Below are 18,949 nucleotides of genomic sequence, written 5' to 3' on the forward strand. Positions count from 1 at the left end.
GAACTATCGAACGTCTACTGCTGTGGGGGCCTTGGTAGTAGGGGACACTCATGATTGGTCTGGTGATGCCACGCAATCTGGAAAGCGATTTGGATTCCATGCTAAGATACAACCAAGTGAGTATTATTTCCAATATATTTAAAATGTTATCAACCAGTTCTCAAAACTGTTAAGAATTTTGGTATCACACTGCAACATATAAGTTCTTACAGTCTTTGCAGACAATATTTCAAAATTCAGTAAATATGCTTGTTACATTTGTATATTGTATATTGTAAAATGAAATCATAATTCCTTTATAGTCGATACGATTATTGATAATCTGAAAATACTAAAAATGCAACATTTTTGCAACATTATGCTTTCTTTTGTTTTTTTGTTTTTCTTTTTTAAATAGAAATTTTGTTAAAGTGAAAGCATATTTTCACAAGTTAACAAGTGTTTGCATGCAGTGTAGTAGCCGCAACGACTGGTACACAGTTTACCATGTCAGTGTGCAAAAGAATTATAGTGCGCGCGCGCACACACACACACACACACACACACACATCCACCCCCCCCCCCCCCCACAAAAAGTATGTTTTATTACACTTTGTTTATTTGTACGATGGCCGATATCAGCCGTCACGTTACTCGCATTTATGTGATGCGAGTAACCTGACATAGGCTAAAATCACTTGACATGTTACTCTCATGTGATGCGAGTAACCTGACATAGTAAAAATCACTTGACAGGTTACTGGCATTTGATGCGAGAAACTGTACCCGGTCACGAAAGAGATGAATGTACATTTACAAAACCCATTAACATTCCAGAGTATAGTTTTACTAGACCTTTCAAAAGAGGATATCATGGCGACTGTCGAATATCTCCGCATTTTCGTTTTTCCCCCCTGATTAAACCACAGTTTCATGTTTTGACCACAGACTAATTGCAACAGAATTTCTTTTTGTTTTCCCCCTGTAGATTGCTATATTTATGTGGTAGAACAATTACCCGACAGGGGCGAAGCTAGACCTAAATGAATGTGGAGCCCGGTCGAACCGAAGGTCCGATGGAAGACTTTAGGTCGTATCGACCTTCCGAGCGAGTGGCGAGGTTCTAACTAAGGGCTAAAAGGAAAGGGCGAGGAAAGGCTAGAAATCTTTCTTTTGCAAAGAGTAAGAAGTAGTACGGGGGTCTCCCCCGAGAGTCTGAGATATACAATAGAAAATTTTGATATTTTATGTTGCAAGAAATTTTGTAATGTTCCATACTTAGTAGACACTATATTAGGATAGGTCCTAATAATACATGTAGACTGTGATGTAATCCAAGGTTCGTGTGGGTTAAACGGGAAACTGTCGTAAGATTGTGTTTATTAATGAAACTATTGAAAGAATGAATTCTTGAAAACAGCTTTAAAAAAATGGTTTCTCGGCAAAATTATGTGGAAGCCCGGGCGTACTGGCGTACGTCTAGCTACGCGCCTGCCCGAAAATGTAAATTGAGGGAAATGGCTTTATTGACCAAAAATAATTGAGGAAATAAGAGAAATTGCCTAATTGACCAAATTTGAGGCCAAATATTATACTTTTGAGTGACATTGGACGAGAGTTTTTGTATGCAACACAAATAATCAAAGATAAGGTTTTAACTTGCTATGTTGATGTGAAACACGTGTTAACCCTGGAATGTTAATGGGTTTTGCAAGTGTTTTTGTCACCTACTTTAATGTTACGAACAATTACCCGTATCACATGAGAGTAACCCGTCATGTGATTTTTATTATGCCAGGTTACTGGCATCTCATGAGAGTAACCCGTCATGTGATTTTTACTATGTCAGGTTACTCGCATCTCATAAGAGTAACCCGTCATGTGATTTTTACTATGTCAGGTTACTCGCATCACATAAGAGTAACCCGTCATGTGATTTTTACTATGTAAGGTTACTCGCATAACATAAATGCGAGTAACGTGACGGCTGATATCAGCCATCGTATATTTGATACCTTAGTGTATATTCAAGCCTCACAGGCCATTTGTCTGATGAAGGTGAAAAAGTGTAGTTATCGAAGCTTCAGGCTTAGGTCCAATCCTACTTGAGATTATACCAAAGTCTATCAACATAATTCACGAATGCTGCCTAAGATTTTGCTAGGTATCTCCTTTGAAGTTGCTTAGTTGGAAGCACTGCTTGTAGACTTTTGTCCCTGAGGTTAACAACTACATATGTCACATATCACGTATACATTGACTTTAAACTTTACCGATTGCCACCAAAATCTGATCAAGTGTAGAATGATGTGTAGAATAAGGTGTTGTGATTTTGCGGTGTGAATATAAACTAAATCTATCAAACGGATAATGAAATATCTTGTATACAATTTTATCACCGAGCCACGAAAGGATGCACATAAAATTATATGCTTGTATCACCACTTTCCTTATCAAGCTGGGGTTTAATAAGACATTTCTTTTAATGTTAGACAGATCGGACATTTTCTAAGTAAACATTACCCCGTGATTTGATTACGGGGTTGAGCCAGATTTCCCCCTGCTTTTTGTTTGAAAGTTTTTAATTTGGTTTCCATGACTGATGCTTATTATTATGTTTAAGAGAGTTGGTTGGACAATGAGGGAATATATCTATTATTCCTGTGTATTGTTGACAAATGGCTTCTGGTCCGTAAGATAAGATTACATGGGTGACACCTGACGGATGTCACAGATTGAATGAAGAGTAGTAGAGGGCGATAACCCTGTTTGTGTTTATCACTTTATTATTATTCCGGTAGGTTTTTTCTTTCTACTACACTAAGTAGGTAGGATGTATTTTTTTTATTCGTGATTTCTATTCAGAAAGTGCAGAAAACAAAAAGGGAGCAACAACATTAAGAAAAATCGACACAGCGGGGGCAAAATATGACTAAATTTAGATTGACAACTTGGAAATGAAAAGGATAGCATTACCAGGTGTTTAAGAATGATTAAAGTCCCTTACTTCTTAGAAGGCATCCAGCATGCTAATCTATGTCGAATCCAGCTTATGTCACATTCCCGATGAGAGCATGTCCACTGATGACGATATCATCACCAAACACGGTGTATTAAAATTGTCTGTCTAATTTCAACATCTATAACAGAAATAACGAAATTGGCAACAAGCCAAAATTGATTGATCCAGCCGGTACATTTAAGAAACATTTGTTGAGGAATCATGGATATGCTATATAGAAAAAAAATTAAAGCCACATACTCAAAAAGAAATATGTTTACATTTTGAGCACTTTACAGTTTCCGACAGACCAAGTTTCTATGCGAAATAGTCCCATAATGCATCGGGCGGGTTAACAAAATTGCGAAACGCCGAATGCCTGAGCCTGCCTAATACAGACAGAATCTGCCAAAAGAATCTTGAAAGGGATAAAATCGGCAAAACCAGAGTATTTCCTTAGGAAAGGAAAAAATTCATTGCAACTTAACGAGAGAAGAAAAGGGAATAGACTCAAGGACTTCCGCGGTCAAGCATCTTGGATTGCAATTGATACATGTGTGCAACTAGAATTTTAGTTTTTTTGGGAGTATGTGGCTTTAACGATGGGTGCAATTGTACAGTTTAGTTTTAAGCGGACCCCAGTTGTGGTTCTGTTTTAAGGAATGATCGAGGCAAAGTCTAATAAAGAAGATACTGTAAAGTCCGTGATTTGAATTTCTCTATAATATCTTCAGTGACAAACTTTTGGAACATAAATCATTTGCATTCCAACCTCCAACCATTAATATTGATGGTATATAGGTTCTCTCGATGGTTCAGGTTGTCCTCAGTTTTCACCAAATTGACGTCACATTTTTTCTCTCGGTAAAAGCAATTGTCTTGTGTGAAGATGTTTACCTTTTCGAAACACCTTGTTTTTATCTTTTTATTCTCATTAGCAGCACTTAATATCCTTTCTCATCGGTGAACCTTGTGTTTTGCTGCAGTCTATTCTCTTCTTCATTAAATCTTGTCATGAGCTCCACGTAATGTTTAATGTTCTTCGCTTTTTCGTTATATCTGTCCTAGTTTTGTCGATGTAATGGGATTTTATTCATTCTTCCATAATCTAATATTTATCATAATCTATCAATGAATGGAAGGTTGTATGACTTGATTCATAAAAAAATAGCCTCTTTGAAAAAATGTACAAAATATTAATAGAGAATTGTGGCATTTTTTCATCGTAGTTCTTCCCGCTCCAAATCATCTAGCTATCGAGTAAACTAGCATGAAAAGCAAAGTGATTTTGCTCTTTGCAAATTATCCAACAGTGGCGCAAAGATCACATATGTGTATTTTCATGACGATCGGCTCATATTTACTGACCGACAAAATATACCGGGACACTAGTGAAAAACATCACATTGATAGAATGAATAATTTTCGATATTTCACTGGTAAAATAAAGAAATTTATCTCATCTTACACCAAGAAAAATAATAGCATCGGCCTTATAAGTAACAACTTAAATGACATAAATACTATACAAAATATAGAACCGGACCAAGAGAGAATTTAAAGCCTATACATGCAGCATTTTCCCGTTTTAATCGATTATAATTGCTCTTTATCGGACATGTAGCATCTTTAAACAAGTGATTGATTGTTACAGATACTGCACCAACAATAAGAAACTTGGCGAAGACAACCTCGATCAGCGACACCTCACCAACGGGATTTCTTGTGTTTACCTTGGATGTATATGATGCTGACGGCGATACCATAACAGCAAGCATGACGTCAGCTTCCACTGATTTTGCGTTTGATGCAAATACACGTAAACATATATTTATTTTTTACCCTTCCTAGTTTTTCCATCCTATTCTCAACTCTCCCGAACTAGTCTATTTCTAATGTCCAATCCTATTTTTGACAGCAAAAGGTGCTGAAAATGAAAGTTAAATAGTTTTCAGTCATGTTTTGCCGAAGTTATATAAAAGATGGGTTCCGCGTATTTTCGTTCATTTTTTGTTCCCTGTGACACTTTCAAGTAACTTCCATTTTTCTGGATTGCCTAAGTGATAATTTTGCACTAATATCTCGCAGTATGATATAATGATAAGACAATGCTATATCACTGTGCAGTATTGAGACACAGATTGAAAGCAACATCAGCTTTTCTCAAGTTGCTTGAATATTGAGACTTGTCATTTAATTCTACTGAGAGTGCTTCCTTTCAGAGATCAATTTACATTCGGTATGTAAAAGGTGTTCCATTACAGGTAGCCTAGAACGTGATAGGTATATGAATATGTAAGTATTTCAAACATTCTATTTATGGAAAACGATTGATTCCAAAATGACATGAAGGAAAAATACATTTTATAAATCGTTATATTTGAAATATTCGTGATTAAGATATATATATATTAGATCATTGATTCCTTATCAGTATCAACATTGACTGCAGCAAACGTTAGTGTTTTGAAAAAATAATTACTTAGTTACAAAATGGAAGCTTCCTAATCATGTCTGATGTCATGCGGAGAGTCACATCCGCGACAGCACAGACAAGCAAATTGTGGAATTTTCGAGGCAATCTACTCCTTTATCAAGACATACGACATATGTTTCAATATTTACCAGATCTTTCCAACATATATCTATTTCTTTATTCAAGTTCCTGTTTTATAAATCTCGCGTGTTTTGTAAAATCAGTTGATCCTATCAGTCTTGCCATCGTTGAGAAGGCTATATCTTCCTTCTTTTCGTGGTAGATGAAAATTCCGGAATGCGTTAGCGTGTTAAAGTTAAATAACATTTAAATATTTGAGCATTTATAGTCCATATTGTCGTATTTGTACTGAACTTGAAAGGTCTACATACTTAAGAACTTCTGTCGCTCCGATCACGATAAATGATTATACATTTGGAAACAATTGTAAGAAGGAAGTTTTGCTGTTCTTAAGCCGGTCGCCCGATGCGAGTCTGCATTATCGACGATCTCCTTCCATTAGACAGTGTTTGGACATTTATTTCTGACGTGATTCTCTGTGTACGTACGACCTTTGCTCCCCTCCTCCATTTTTAGGCTTCTTCCCCCTTCATCCTCGAAACAAGCGTGTCTAGGCCATCAGACACTGCCATAGAGATTCCACTCTGTCTCTCCCATCATTCGCTGTGAATAACCGTGGCACTTTTTTTTTTTTACTTGTTTTGCTTTACCATGCGGTTTTCAGATATGCGCCTGCAAGGTGATCCAGGACGTTGGTTATGTATCCAATTATTTCATTCTTTGCTTCCTGGTATATTTTTATGCTTTATTCTGTTTTCAGTTCGGGTGACAACACTTATTGATACGATTACTGCTGGTTCCTACCCTCTAACGTTCCAAGTACAGGACCCATGTGGTAAAACAGGCACCGGTACTCTTACCATAACAGTTACGAATTCGGTAAGTTCCGGTAGGTCAGTGGGAATTCGGTTAGCTCTGGGAAATCGCCTTGTGATTCGGTAAATGCAAGAATGCCCATGTGTAATTCGACAGGTTCCATTAGTCTGAAATGTTAATGATGACTTTTTAAATTTTCAATAGTCTAAAAAAACAATGCATGATTTGGTATGTTCAGGTACATACATGAGTAATTCGTAAGTTCCGGTATTCTGACATTAACATTGAAATACTCAACATGTACATATTTCCATACGCATTTGTTGAAAATTTCTACATACATTCTTTATGCCTGTCTTCCTTACATAAAACCTTTTTAGATGTCCCCTTTTCCAGCCACAGCCTATTTTTTTTTATATCTCTTGCATACATCGTAAATGTACGGCATGTATGTTGTTAAACCTCGTCGCTTAGATCATGAATAAAACTTTTTACCGTCTGAACTGAATTTAGCTTCTAATTAAGCAGGGTTTTCGAGTTCGAGGAAACGAAATTTAGTTAAATATTGTTATTGACAGCCCATCTATCTCACCAGCCTTCCGAGTTACGCCGTGGTGAGTCAAGATATCACCACCCAGACCCTTCTCCATACCTTGGCCACTTCGGACGCCTCTCCGACCGACAGTATCGCCAGCTGCAACTTGGCTGCCGCCCCGAAATTCTCCACCGCTATTGTCACAGGAACAAGTGAGCCTCACATGTTTACGCACAGAACTGTGCTAATTTTGCACAATGAAATCCGTCTAAAGAATATGAGGTTTTTACCGTAATTTAAAGTTTTATCGTCTACAAAAGGTGTTATTTTTGTTTAATACAAGTAAAAAGTAATCTCTTACAAACACCGGTTTCATTGTAAATAAATGCCAAGTGAAATAACTAGCTATCCTTAAATTACTTATTCTAATTTGATCATTTGATACATTGTTGATTTATTTTATCATTAAGTTACTGATAAGGCATTAAACTAACAGTTCTCATTAAAAAATTAATTTCAATAAAAATTAAATCAATCCGGTTGACTATATTCAAACTTGAGCGTTTCGGCAAAAAATGAATAACAAAAACATATGATATGCTGCCAAAATGTGATATAAAACTGCAGCCTAGTTTGAAGGGAAGGCGTCCTATATCCGAAGCAATTCTAACGTTGCCTATAATAAATATGTACTGATTTGGTTGCACTCAAATTTCAGTGCATTATCAGTTTTAGCAGATTAGCGCAACTATGAAACAAATTCAACATTATTTGCTTCAGAAATAGTATATAGAACGTGTACGTGACAACATTAAAAATTAACGAAATGAGCTTCAAGCGCCGAAAAAAACGCTAATATGAGAGTACCGCTAAATCAATGTACGCTTGCAGTGTTTCATAGCCGAAAGTACTTCATGCGGAATGTAGTCAGGGGTCAAAAAGATTAAGACACATTAAAATAAAAATCTATACACTCAGATCGGGATAAAACAACAGGAGCTCTTTGATACTCTTATCAGTAGTTGACAAACCTCAGTAAATATTCCCTGTCACTTTCGCCCGATTTAAAATGTTCTTTAACTAACACTTAGGTGAAGTTACATTACTTTTTTTTTCTAAAAACATTATGTGGATTTGTAGGGTAACGACACACATCAGTAGTTGAAAAACCAACATACTATCTCCAATGAGTTCGGTTCTTTCTCGGCGCAGTAAACTGATATATGCATTTTTTTTTATTTTAGCGTACGGAATATACTCCATTTTAAATCCCGGGTTCGATTATGTAACGACAAAGAAGTATCAATTTGACGCCACATGTACAGATTCCTATGGAGCCTCAGACAGCGGAACTTTGTATGTCTACGTTACAGCCAACACTCCACCGATATTCACAAACCTGCCAGGTTACCAATTTAATCAATAACACTACACATTCTCCAACAACAGTTGCTTTCCCTGATCTTTACTTATAATGTTTAGCAATAAGGACATTCTTCAACAAAGTTGTATCATGAGTGTAATGGTTTCAATTTCATCATTGTTAATTTTACATTCCTAGAAAGAGACCTACCTGCTTTACCATCTACGGTATTTAATATTCCAGTTGATTCACTGTTTAAGGATTTGTGTCCATTAGCTCCGTGATATATATTTACTACTAACGGGAAAATAACAACAAAAGGTTTCGAGAGATCATGTGAAGTTTTTTGGTGGATATCATGTTCTCATTGAGAAATATTTCATTTCTTTGTGGCCAGACTACTGTTAATATGGCTAGTAGTGCAATTGCCATCACCCTAGTTCTCATTTTAAGGATGGGACACAACCCGGATTAGACTTAAATTTGCATGGCGGGTGTCATCCATGAAGCAAGAGACGTTTTCCCTTCTGGGACACATGCTCTTATTATTCCACGTGTATTTCAATTAAGATTCCCCTTACAAATACATAATATAACTTTAACTATCAGGGAAATGTATTTTTAAATGAGATCCCCACACTAAGATTAAATGTTGATCTTTTAGATCTCATCAGTTATGATTCTGTTTTTAATCCGTTGTATGTTTGGTAATGACAGATAAAACAACGATTGCCAGTACCATAGCAACCGGTACCAGTGTGTTTGCTGTAACAGCCACCGATGTTGACGTTGTAGATACCATCACGTTCAACGGCGTCACGTGCTCGACAGGAACCTGTCCGTTTACAATAACCGCCGGCACGTGATCACTATTCCTTTGTTATCTACAAACATATATTTAACAGAAAGATTTGTTTTAATATCATTTGATGTTTTCTAAAGTCATTAAAAGCAAAACAGTACAGCAAAGAACCTCCTTAATTTAAATACGTCTAACAGAAATCCATTAAAAATCAAGCAGGTATATGTAGGAGAACATTTTTTATAATGTATCTTGCATGGCGGTGAAGATCATTTCCGTGTTTAAAAAACTTTCGGAACTTCAAGAATTGGTAACTAGACTTTGTTTAAGGTAATATTAATCTCCAAGGAAGCGTATTAATGATCGTTTGAAAACGAGAAAAGGCTGTATTTTTATACATCACCAAAAGTTGCAATTTCATACCTCCTTCTAAATATTTTATCATTATTATGTTGATAAACTGATGATATATTCATAATGGTTTTAGGTGGTGAAATACAGACGAATGCAGATATCTCGGCACTAACCATACCTGGATATGACATATACGTCACAATCACTGACGGAACAAACACTGTGGGACCGAGGACCGTGACTGTCATAGTTACTGGTAAGTCGGTAACAAATGTACATGGATGCATATTATGTATACAACTACTTTTAATCGAAAGTAATGAGCATCATTATTAGTTTCTCTCTCATTTAAAAGGTTCTTAGAACTTGAAATTATCTTAACTTCAGTAATTTTATGCAATTAACATTGCCTTATATTAATCTCTTTTGTTAGAAAAGATGCGAGGGGGCGACAGAGGTTTTAAGCGAGAGTGGATCGGAGTAACCGTTGAAAATTTTGGTGTTCGGGGAATCGAACCCTGATCACCTTAAGGAAATTTGGTGCGGAGTATAATTGGGCAAAAGGGATGAAACGTTGTATAAACGGAGGGTGTGGCTCCCCTGGGGCCGGAGAGGTGAGGCACAGTAGGGGAAATTGAGATTAATCCTTTTAATCCCTACTAGTCTTGAACGCTTGAATGGATTCTGATGAAATTCAGTCTGGAGTATTATTGGTTAAAGGGGATCAACCATTGTATAAACAAAGGTTGTAGCCCCATGGGCCCGGAGGAGCGGGACCCAGTAGGGGAAATTAAGATTAATCCTTAAATCACACTAGTCATGGACGCTTGAAATGATTTTGATGAAATTTGGTCTGGAGCAATATTGGGCAAAGGGGATCAAACGTTGTATAAAAGGAGGGTTTGGCTCCACTGGGGCTGGAGGGGCGGGGCCTAGTAGGGAAAATTGAGGTTAATCCTTTAAATCCCTTCCCGTCCTGAACGCTTAAATAGATTTTGATGAAATTTGGTCTGGAGCATTATTGGGCATATGTGATCTAATGTTGTGTAAACGGAGGTTTGGCTCCCCTGGGGCCGGAGGGTCGGGACCCAGGAGGATAAATTGAGGTTAATCCTTTAAATCCTACAAGTCTTGAATGTCTGCATGGATTTTGAGGAAATTTGGTCTGGAGCATTGTTGGGCAAAGGAGAACAAACGTATAAACGGAGGGTGTGGCTCCCCTCGGGCCGGAGGGAGTGTGACCCTATAGGGGAACTTGAGGTAAATCCTTGAATCCGCTACAAGTCCTGAACGCATGAATGGATTTTGATTGAATTCGGTCTGGAGCACTATGCGGCAAATGTGATCTAATGTTGTGTAAACGAAGGGTAAGGCTCTGTGGGGGCGGGAGGGGCAGGGCCAAATAGCGGATATTGAGCTAAATCCTTTAAATTGCTACTAGTTTAAACCCTTGAGATCCGAACCCCATAACCATATATAGCATTGCTTGACATCAAGAGATAAACATACTCATGATGTCAAAATAGGCTCTGGGGTATTCTTTCACCCCTAGGGACTTTGTTTCTTTGATATATCTTTGAAAATATTGAAAACCCCACCCTATAACCATATATAGTATTGTTAGGCATAAAGAGATAAACACAAACATGATGTGGAAATAGGCCCTGAGGTCTTTCCCTGCTCCTAGGGTCTTGGTTTCTTGGTTATATTTTTGAAACCGTTGAGATCCCAACCCAATAAACATATATAGCATTATTTGAAATCAACAAATATATAAATTAACAAATTTAACATGAACATTATTTTGACATTTTGTCAAATCCAACCAGGTGAGCGATACAGGCCCTCTTGTACATTTGTGATATCATATGTATCCTTTTAATGTTTTTAATCGTTTGCGTATCGGGTGTTACTTTATTTCAATCATTGTTTGTTATATTATCGTTCAAGTAAATAGAATATATAAATAACAAAAAATGTTTATGTAATCTAGGCATAAACTCACCACCTGTTATACGGAACACACCTCTGACGTTTAGCCTGTCATTAATGGAGAACAGTGCAAAAAGCGCCTCTATTTATCAGATAAATGCTGCAGATCCGGACTCGGATACGCTAACCTATAGCATCACCTACACACCTGCTACCGAAGGAGCTACTGTCTTCTCGTTTGATACATCTAGTAAGTTTCGAAACACACTTGAATTGCTAATCATAGCCACAAAAATAACAGAGAATACCGACATATTAACGAGAACTGTCACCGTAGCTCTAACCTAATTCAAAATCGATCAAACCAAGGCAAAATTCGAACAAATATAAGAGATACATGAAGATACTTGACAAAGTAAGATGTACTCCAGTACGGTAATCGTCCTCACCAATAACAACAACGAAATATGTTGCTTATTGCACTTTCATATTTTCATAAAAAACAAAAACAAAAACATTTTGATCTGGAATTGTATTGAAAGTTGTAAATAGCTACAATCTGCTATCTGCCTACATCGTTTGCTTTTTCCTGTCTAGCTGGGTAATTGTCCAAGTATCATATTCTATTATCTGCCTTCATCTTTTAACCTTCCAGCTGGGATATTGTACAGGTATTGATAGACTACTATTTGCCTAAATCGTTTGTTTTCCTTTCTAGCTGGGCTATTGTCCACCTCTTCAGCTACCGTAGTAGACTATGAGAGTTTGACCAGTAAGAGTTTTACCGCGGACATCAGCGTTACAGACGGCGCGGCGACTGATACCTACGCCACATTCACCATCGATGTGATTGACATAAACGAGGCTCCAGCTTTCGGAACTACAATCTATTACGTCACCGGAAATGAAGGGAATGTAAGGAGAAAATTCTAGAACTTAACAATACAGTCAAATTGCGACAGACAAAAATGATCATACTTCGTCAATTGTGTATCTGTGTTATATATATTAGCGCAAAAATGAAACGCAAGTTCGATTTTCCAAATGGAACTTTTAGACACGTGGTCTAAATTCAATTAAATTTCACACTGAGCTAGTTCCGTGCACTGTGTAAATCTTCTTCAGTTAAAATTCAGCAGATATTTTTCAAAATAGCGTGCATCAAGGGTACTCTTGCAACATATTTGCTGGTAAATCATTAAAAATCGAACATTTGAACAATTCAGATCAGTTGCACAGCACTTCTTTTCGAAGCTTTTGCACAGCAGAATATTGCGTTTGAGTGAAATCGATAGGAGTAGGGCCATTGCTCTGATAATGCAGGGGCATTCGCAACGTCATGTAGCCCAGCAATATGGTGTATATGAAACAACAATATCCCGTTTACTTGGGTGTCCCAGAATCACAGGATGACTGGGTCCCCAGTCCCAGGAGCGGATGCCCGCGCATTTCGTCGCGACATCAAGATACATACATCTCTCGCACCTCCGTAATCGATTGCAGACGGAGACAGCACGTCAAGGTTTCGGCACTGATAGTCGGCGATGGTGTCCACGAACGCTTCAAATCGGTTGCGGGAGTTTCATTTATGGCCAGGCCGTCCCTATCATGGTCCAACTTTTACGCAGTACCTAATCGTTTCGTTTGGCCCATGGGAGACGCGTTTTGTTCACTGACGAGTCTCGCTTTATGGTATACAGGTCAGATGGACGTCGTGGTGAGTGATATTCTGACGCTTGCGTAGCGGAGAGCGACACATTTTGGGGGATGTCTGTTATGGTAACGACAGGGATATCTCGAGGCGTGAAAATACCTGTTGTGGTAATCGATTGTAATCTTACAGCAGATATCGGAATCAGGTCTTGAGACCACACGTTTTTTCTTACGCAACCTTACGTTGCAGCAGGACAACGCCAGGCCCCATGTTGCTAGGGTTTGTCGTGACGTTTTGGCTCAAAACAACTTTCCAGTTCTTGATTGACCACCATACAGTCCATATATGTACCCAATCGAGCATTTGTGGAACGAGGAAGACAGCAGGGTTTGGAAGCGCGTCAACGTCCCAAATAGCGTAGCTCACGCCGGCCCTTATTTCTCAAAGGGCAATAAACACCATAATGGCACAATTTTAGAAAGAGCAAGAGCAGTGACTGATGCCAGTGGTGGGGACACACGCTACTGATTCGGATCAGGAAACGGCGTAGGGTACCCTTGTCTTAACGGTATTTGCACAAACACCGTTTGTAAAAGGACAACAAAAATCATCAAAATGTATTCAGCAATGATGATATAATCGAGAAATCCACACCATGAACACATCATCAAAGAATAATAACTATCGGAAATAAAGTTGCGTTTCCTTTTGCCGCTAGTATACCCTTATATCAATTGATTCAAAACACAGCATATACGCAAGGCATATTGTTGAACCTTGAGTTAAACATGTAAATGTCTTGTCGTTAATAAAGTGTTTATAATATATAGTAGATTAACCACATTTTCTCTCCATTTAGCTTCTCTTATATTTATGGATGTTTTGCGAATCTGAACGAATGAGCATTCTATATTGTGAGTGAGTGGCTCTTCATATGAATCCCTCTGAAACTTATTTCATTTTTTGTGAGATCAGTCAACTATCTACCTCTATGGGGTTGTGTCTTGATATGATTTGTCACGTTGTCACAGATTTTTTATCCATGCGTAAATTTGGTTGATTTTGCCTATTTAGAACAGGGATACTTCATGGTTAGATTGTACAGCTAAATAGAATTTTTGATCCTGAGTTCAAGATTAAAATCATAAATAAATAAAAAAGAGATATAGCTTTGAACTATTCGCACCTATGAACACAGATATTTATACATTTTACATTGCGATTCAAGCATTTAGTTAATAGACGATTTGTCATCATGATAATTTTTGGTATCGGACTTTTAATGACTGAAAGTCATCGAAAAATCCATTAAAGGGATGTCGATCTCGCATAGTGGAGAAAGTCGCATTCATTTCTGGCGATACGATCTGGCGCAGTTCAAGGCCTAGTAAGGGCTCGAGGCAAGACTTTCTGGATCGTGTGTGATTCTATGTTATATATGTAATGTCCGACGGAATGTCGTGTAAAATTAATCAAATAAAATAAGATCCCGTGGAAGTTCTGCTTTGAAGCTGAAGTCTTAAAATTCTATTGCATTCAGAAGTCCTGTCACTTTCATACTGACAAAAACGTTTTGTATACTTGTATTGCAGGCTGGGGAGAGCTTTGGTAACCCTGGGTTTACTGTAACGGATCCTGATACTGGCGATACATATTCCTACACTGTCGACTGCACTGCTATCACCATGGATTCTAATACAGGCGCTGTGACCTTGAGTGGGACCTACGACCTTGACATTTCTGGTACGGCGTCAGTATTGACCTGTACTGCCACGGTATCGGATGGCGAGCTCACTGATACGACTCAATTGATAGTCACAATAAATGACGTCAACGACCATACTCCAGCATTCTCCCAATCGGACTATACCATTTATACGACCATATACGGTAACGTTGGCGGGATTATTGGGAATATAGCGGCAACTGATGGGGACTTAGGGAATCTACGGTAAGTCTGTGTATAGGAAAAACTGACAAAATATATATTACTAAAAGATGCAATTCTTGCTGACAAAAGTGTTCACAATATAGCTAGCATTTAGAAAGTCAGTTTCAGTCAAAAGATTTGAACATTTTTACAAGTGATTATTAAAATGCTTTCAGTTTTACTATCGGAACTGTGACATATTGAATTAATAATAAAGGGTATTGCGAAGGTATTTTAAGATTGTAAAGGTAAAGGGCGAGATTTTGGTATTGTTGATTTGAGCATCAATATATTTTAGGAGCATTAACCTACTCACTGGACACTTCAACACTCAACGACACTTACTTTGGAGTGAGCGGCACAGGAGATTTATACCTCAATAAGCTCCTTTCATCATTCGGAAATGGGGCATACTTCCCTTTTACTGCAACTGTAACAGACTATGGTGGTCTAACAGGTAATACCAGGATTAAGGGTTATTTTGTTAATTCGAAACACTGTAGATTTCGAAACACAGTTCGTTATGCCATAGCGAATTCAATTTAAAGTAAGAAAGACGGTTTCGTTAGAAGGTCAGCTTTCTTGTTTGTTTTTTGCACTCATAAACTCGATCTAGAGTTAGAATGACGGTTTCGTTTGAATATTGTTTGATTTTGTTTGCCCTCGTGAACTCGAATTAGAGTTAGAATTACAATTTCGTTTGAAAATCGGCTTTCCTGTTTGTCGTTATGCCCTAGGGAATTAGATTTAAAATAAGAAAGACGGTTTCGTTAGAAGGTCAGCTTTCTTGTTTGTTTTTTTTTTGCACTCGTGAACTCGATTTAGAGTGAGAATTAAGGTTTCGTTTGAATATCGGCTTTCATGTTTGTTTTTTATACGCGTGAACTCGATTTAGAGTAAGAAAGACTTTCTCGTCTGAATATCGGCTTTCTTGTTTGTGTTTTTATCCTGATTTGTTCTGATTAACTCGATTATGAATATCATTATTTGTGTTGTTTTATAGATACAGCAAATGTTGTTGTCGTAGTATACACAACAACTACTGTACCATCGACAACTACAACAGAAAGATATATAACATTTTTCGAGTACCCTCCGAACATACCATGGTTCACCATGTTTTGCCTGACTGCATTCACTGTAGCTGTTGTGTTTGCTTACTTGATCTACACGAGAGGATTCCTGAGAAATCTCACCTGTGAAGATTTTAAGTCAGTATGTAGGGAAAAGAAAAAGAGGTAAGATTTTATATTTGTAAAGACAGTTAGGTTCACCTTGCATTATTATTCACTCGCCCATGGCATTACATATATTTATATTCAATAGATCCGGTTTTAATGATATTTATTTGTGTAATTGTGGTTCTGTAACTTCATCAGATCTTAGATGTCAAGGTTTTGATACTTGAAAATTGTGTTTTTTCACAAGCAACACATACCAATTGCTATATATAATATTGATTTACCGCTGCTACGTTGTCTTTTAAACTTGCCAGATACTAAATTGTATAACACGTTTTAGGAATCTCACATGAATTAAAAACATGGCTTAACGGCTTGAAAATATAATAAAATGTTAGCTTAAGAAGCAAACGTTTTATGGAAATTGTAGTATACATGTTTTAAACTTTAATTGTATATTTTTGTCTTCTCTTGATAATTCTAATACAAGCACATATAATTGTGTTACTATATTTTGGTCTGTGTAGAGCATTGTTTATAACACCTGAAAATAATTTCCAGGAAATGATACATATGTATATGCATGTAATTTATGTACACCTCCTTACAGGATCATCAAAAGAAAACCAAAGAAGAAAAACAAACATTTCGGTAAATACTTTGTCATTGATTTCATGATTTTGCTGCTTAATAATAAATGGGTGAAACATTCACTCTGTTAATGATATTGATGGTGAAGTTTGGAAAGGGGAATCGGTAAGTGTTCAAAATATTAACGTCGTACACAGAATAACGTCTGTAGCATTTGGATTTGATAGCAATATGTTTTTATTGTATTTCTTGATGGGTAGCGTTTCTTATGCATTATATCTCATTGATAAGCTAACGCATTCGCTTGTAGTGTGACCATTGTATTTCCTAGCAAACGTATATTGATTGATTTACTTATGTAGTTATCTATTGACCTTCCTATGTACCTTTAATCCGTTGGCCAGCTATTTCCTATGAGACCATGTAATAGTTTTCATGTAATACATGTAGTTTAAAGGTTAAGAATTGTAAACAACTGGCCTGTTCCTATCTATATAAGGAACACCTTATATCTGTTAACTCGTCAGACTACCTTTGGAGGCAGAGGAATAACATCTATTCTCTGTCCCGGGCTTCTTTCGCCCGGGACGGGGCTGACCAGTACTGACCAGTACAACATGTATGCATGTACAGTAAAAATGTATGTACAGATGTATGATGATTGTAAACCATGTTCGTACTATAAACTTAATAAAGTAAAGAAGAAGAGAAAAAAGAAATCATTTCATTGATAAACCGGTAAGGCATTATTTACGAGACCCTTCGTTGAAATACATATATCTGTATATTTTATAGCTTCCGGTCAGCAGGATCTAAAGAGGGGCGTGACGTTTGCCTCGTCTAACTAGACCCACTAAATTCACACAAACTCTAAAGACCGGAATCTGCATTGAAAACCAATCCATATTGAAACCTGAGGAACAACTACTATCGACCACAACCCAACATCTGGGACTGTGTTATTGTTTTAATTTGTCATTTACTACAAGAATATGCACATAAGTACTTAGTCTAACGAGTGGACATCCGCTTGATATCAAATAGTAACACAAATCACGTCATATTAATTACCAGACATGGCTTTTAAAGGTATTTAGAATCATACTGGTTCTAAAAGTTAAGGTGTGAACGTCATCATAATGCTATTCAAATCGTTACAACAAAACTACATGCACGATTGATACCTCAGCGCAAGATTCTGACGTTCGATTGGATTATCTGGTTTTGGAGATAATATTTTGGAATAAACTAAATATCAATTAGAACCAAACTGAGAAATATGTTGTAAATATGATAATATAGATTATTTTTATTAATGCTTTATATGACATTTGCCTTGTTTATAGAGGTTGTGTTTGCTCATACATCAGGATAAGCAGAACTTATTATTTTGATTTTGTGTGTAAAACAGTATCACTTTTAATATACAATGTAAATACAAAGGATAAGTATATATAAGTATCGTGACGGTATAATCAGGATCAAATGATTTTATGATGTTGATTGTGAAATTTATAGAAATATGTGACGTTTGCATCTAGCCATCCAGATTTTGACATTTCTTATTATATCATCATGTACTGAACAGTATTATCAATACTAGAAATTTAAACTAAGCAAGTTTAAAAAAAAAACAAAAAAAAACATGGAGAACGCGGACTTCTATCAATTCTAACATAATATACAAGGGGAGGTAACTTTTGACAAAATATTCCCTTCACAAAAGTGTATCAAGTTTCAGAAGATAAGTTTAGTAGTTTCAGTCCGAAATGTTGTAGGTGCATAAAGAAGAAAAATTTAAGTATCAAATAGTATAATATATTTAAGGATTAAACTCTCTTTTTTGGTGTCTATGGTCGATATAGATGCCAGAGCTTTGCAAAAAAACGTCATATTGTGCGCTAGAAGCACAATATGACGTTTGTTTGCAAAGCTCTGGCATCTATATCGACCATAGACACCAAAAAAAGGACAGTTTAATGCTTATATTTACATTCTCGACATATTCGTTTTGTTATTTCTGAAAATTGAAATTGAGTTAGCATAAAAATGCGAATATTCAGCGATTTCCTCACTGGAGTTCGACAAATAGAACAGCCTATTTTTTCAAAATTCATTTGTCACGTGTAGATTGGCAAACAAAAAAGTGCATTGAAATAATACGAAAAAAAAAAACAAAGTCTGTTCAATTCTTTTTATTATTTGTGTAACAATATTGTATAAAATGTCTTTTTGATACTTTTTAATTAATGGA

The 18,949-nt window shown here is 36.8% G+C and overlaps 1 protein-coding gene and 1 long non-coding RNA gene across 2 annotated transcripts; both read left to right on the forward strand.

The window, feature by feature from the left end:
• The first annotated feature begins 6,300 nt into the window (after nucleotides 1-6,300).
• LOC117316676 lies at nucleotides 6,301-9,110 on the forward strand. The gene is made up of 4 exons (XR_004529966.1): nucleotides 6,301-6,416; nucleotides 6,932-7,100; nucleotides 8,133-8,294; nucleotides 8,969-9,110. It is a non-coding gene; the product is annotated as an uncharacterized LOC117316676 (long non-coding RNA).
• A 261-nt stretch (nucleotides 9,111-9,371) lies between these two features.
• On the forward strand, nucleotides 9,372-18,578 carry LOC117316675 (protocadherin-like wing polarity protein stan). The gene is made up of 8 exons (XM_033871381.1): nucleotides 9,372-9,663; nucleotides 11,401-11,589; nucleotides 12,058-12,254; nucleotides 14,586-14,944; nucleotides 15,222-15,380; nucleotides 15,927-16,161; nucleotides 16,715-16,755; nucleotides 17,491-18,578. Exons 1-5 carry the CDS (start codon nucleotides 9,531-9,533, stop codon nucleotides 15,304-15,306), a joined length of 963 nt encoding a protein of 320 aa, XP_033727272.1. The 5' UTR covers nucleotides 9,372-9,530; the 3' UTR covers nucleotides 15,307-15,380; nucleotides 15,927-16,161; nucleotides 16,715-16,755; nucleotides 17,491-18,578.
• The last annotated feature ends 371 nt before the right edge of the window (nucleotides 18,579-18,949 follow it).

The sequence above is a fragment of the Pecten maximus genome, chromosome 18 (assembly GCF_902652985.1).
Source record: "Pecten maximus chromosome 18, xPecMax1.1, whole genome shotgun sequence".
Classification (NCBI taxonomy): Eukaryota; Metazoa; Mollusca; class Bivalvia; order Pectinida; family Pectinidae; genus Pecten; species Pecten maximus.

Excerpts from the sequence above, each read along its gene's own strand:
- LOC117316675 (XM_033871381.1), top strand. The coding sequence starts at position 9,531 with ATGGTTTTAGGTGGTGAAATACAGACGAATGCAGATATCTCGGCACTA. Across the intron at positions 11,590-12,057 it reads CTTCTCGTTTGATACATCTA|CTGGGCTATTGTCCACCTCT; the intron begins GTAAGTTTCGAA and ends TTTCCTTTCTAG. Across the intron at positions 14,945-15,221 it reads GGGGACTTAGGGAATCTACG|GAGCATTAACCTACTCACTG; the intron begins GTAAGTCTGTGT and ends AATATATTTTAG.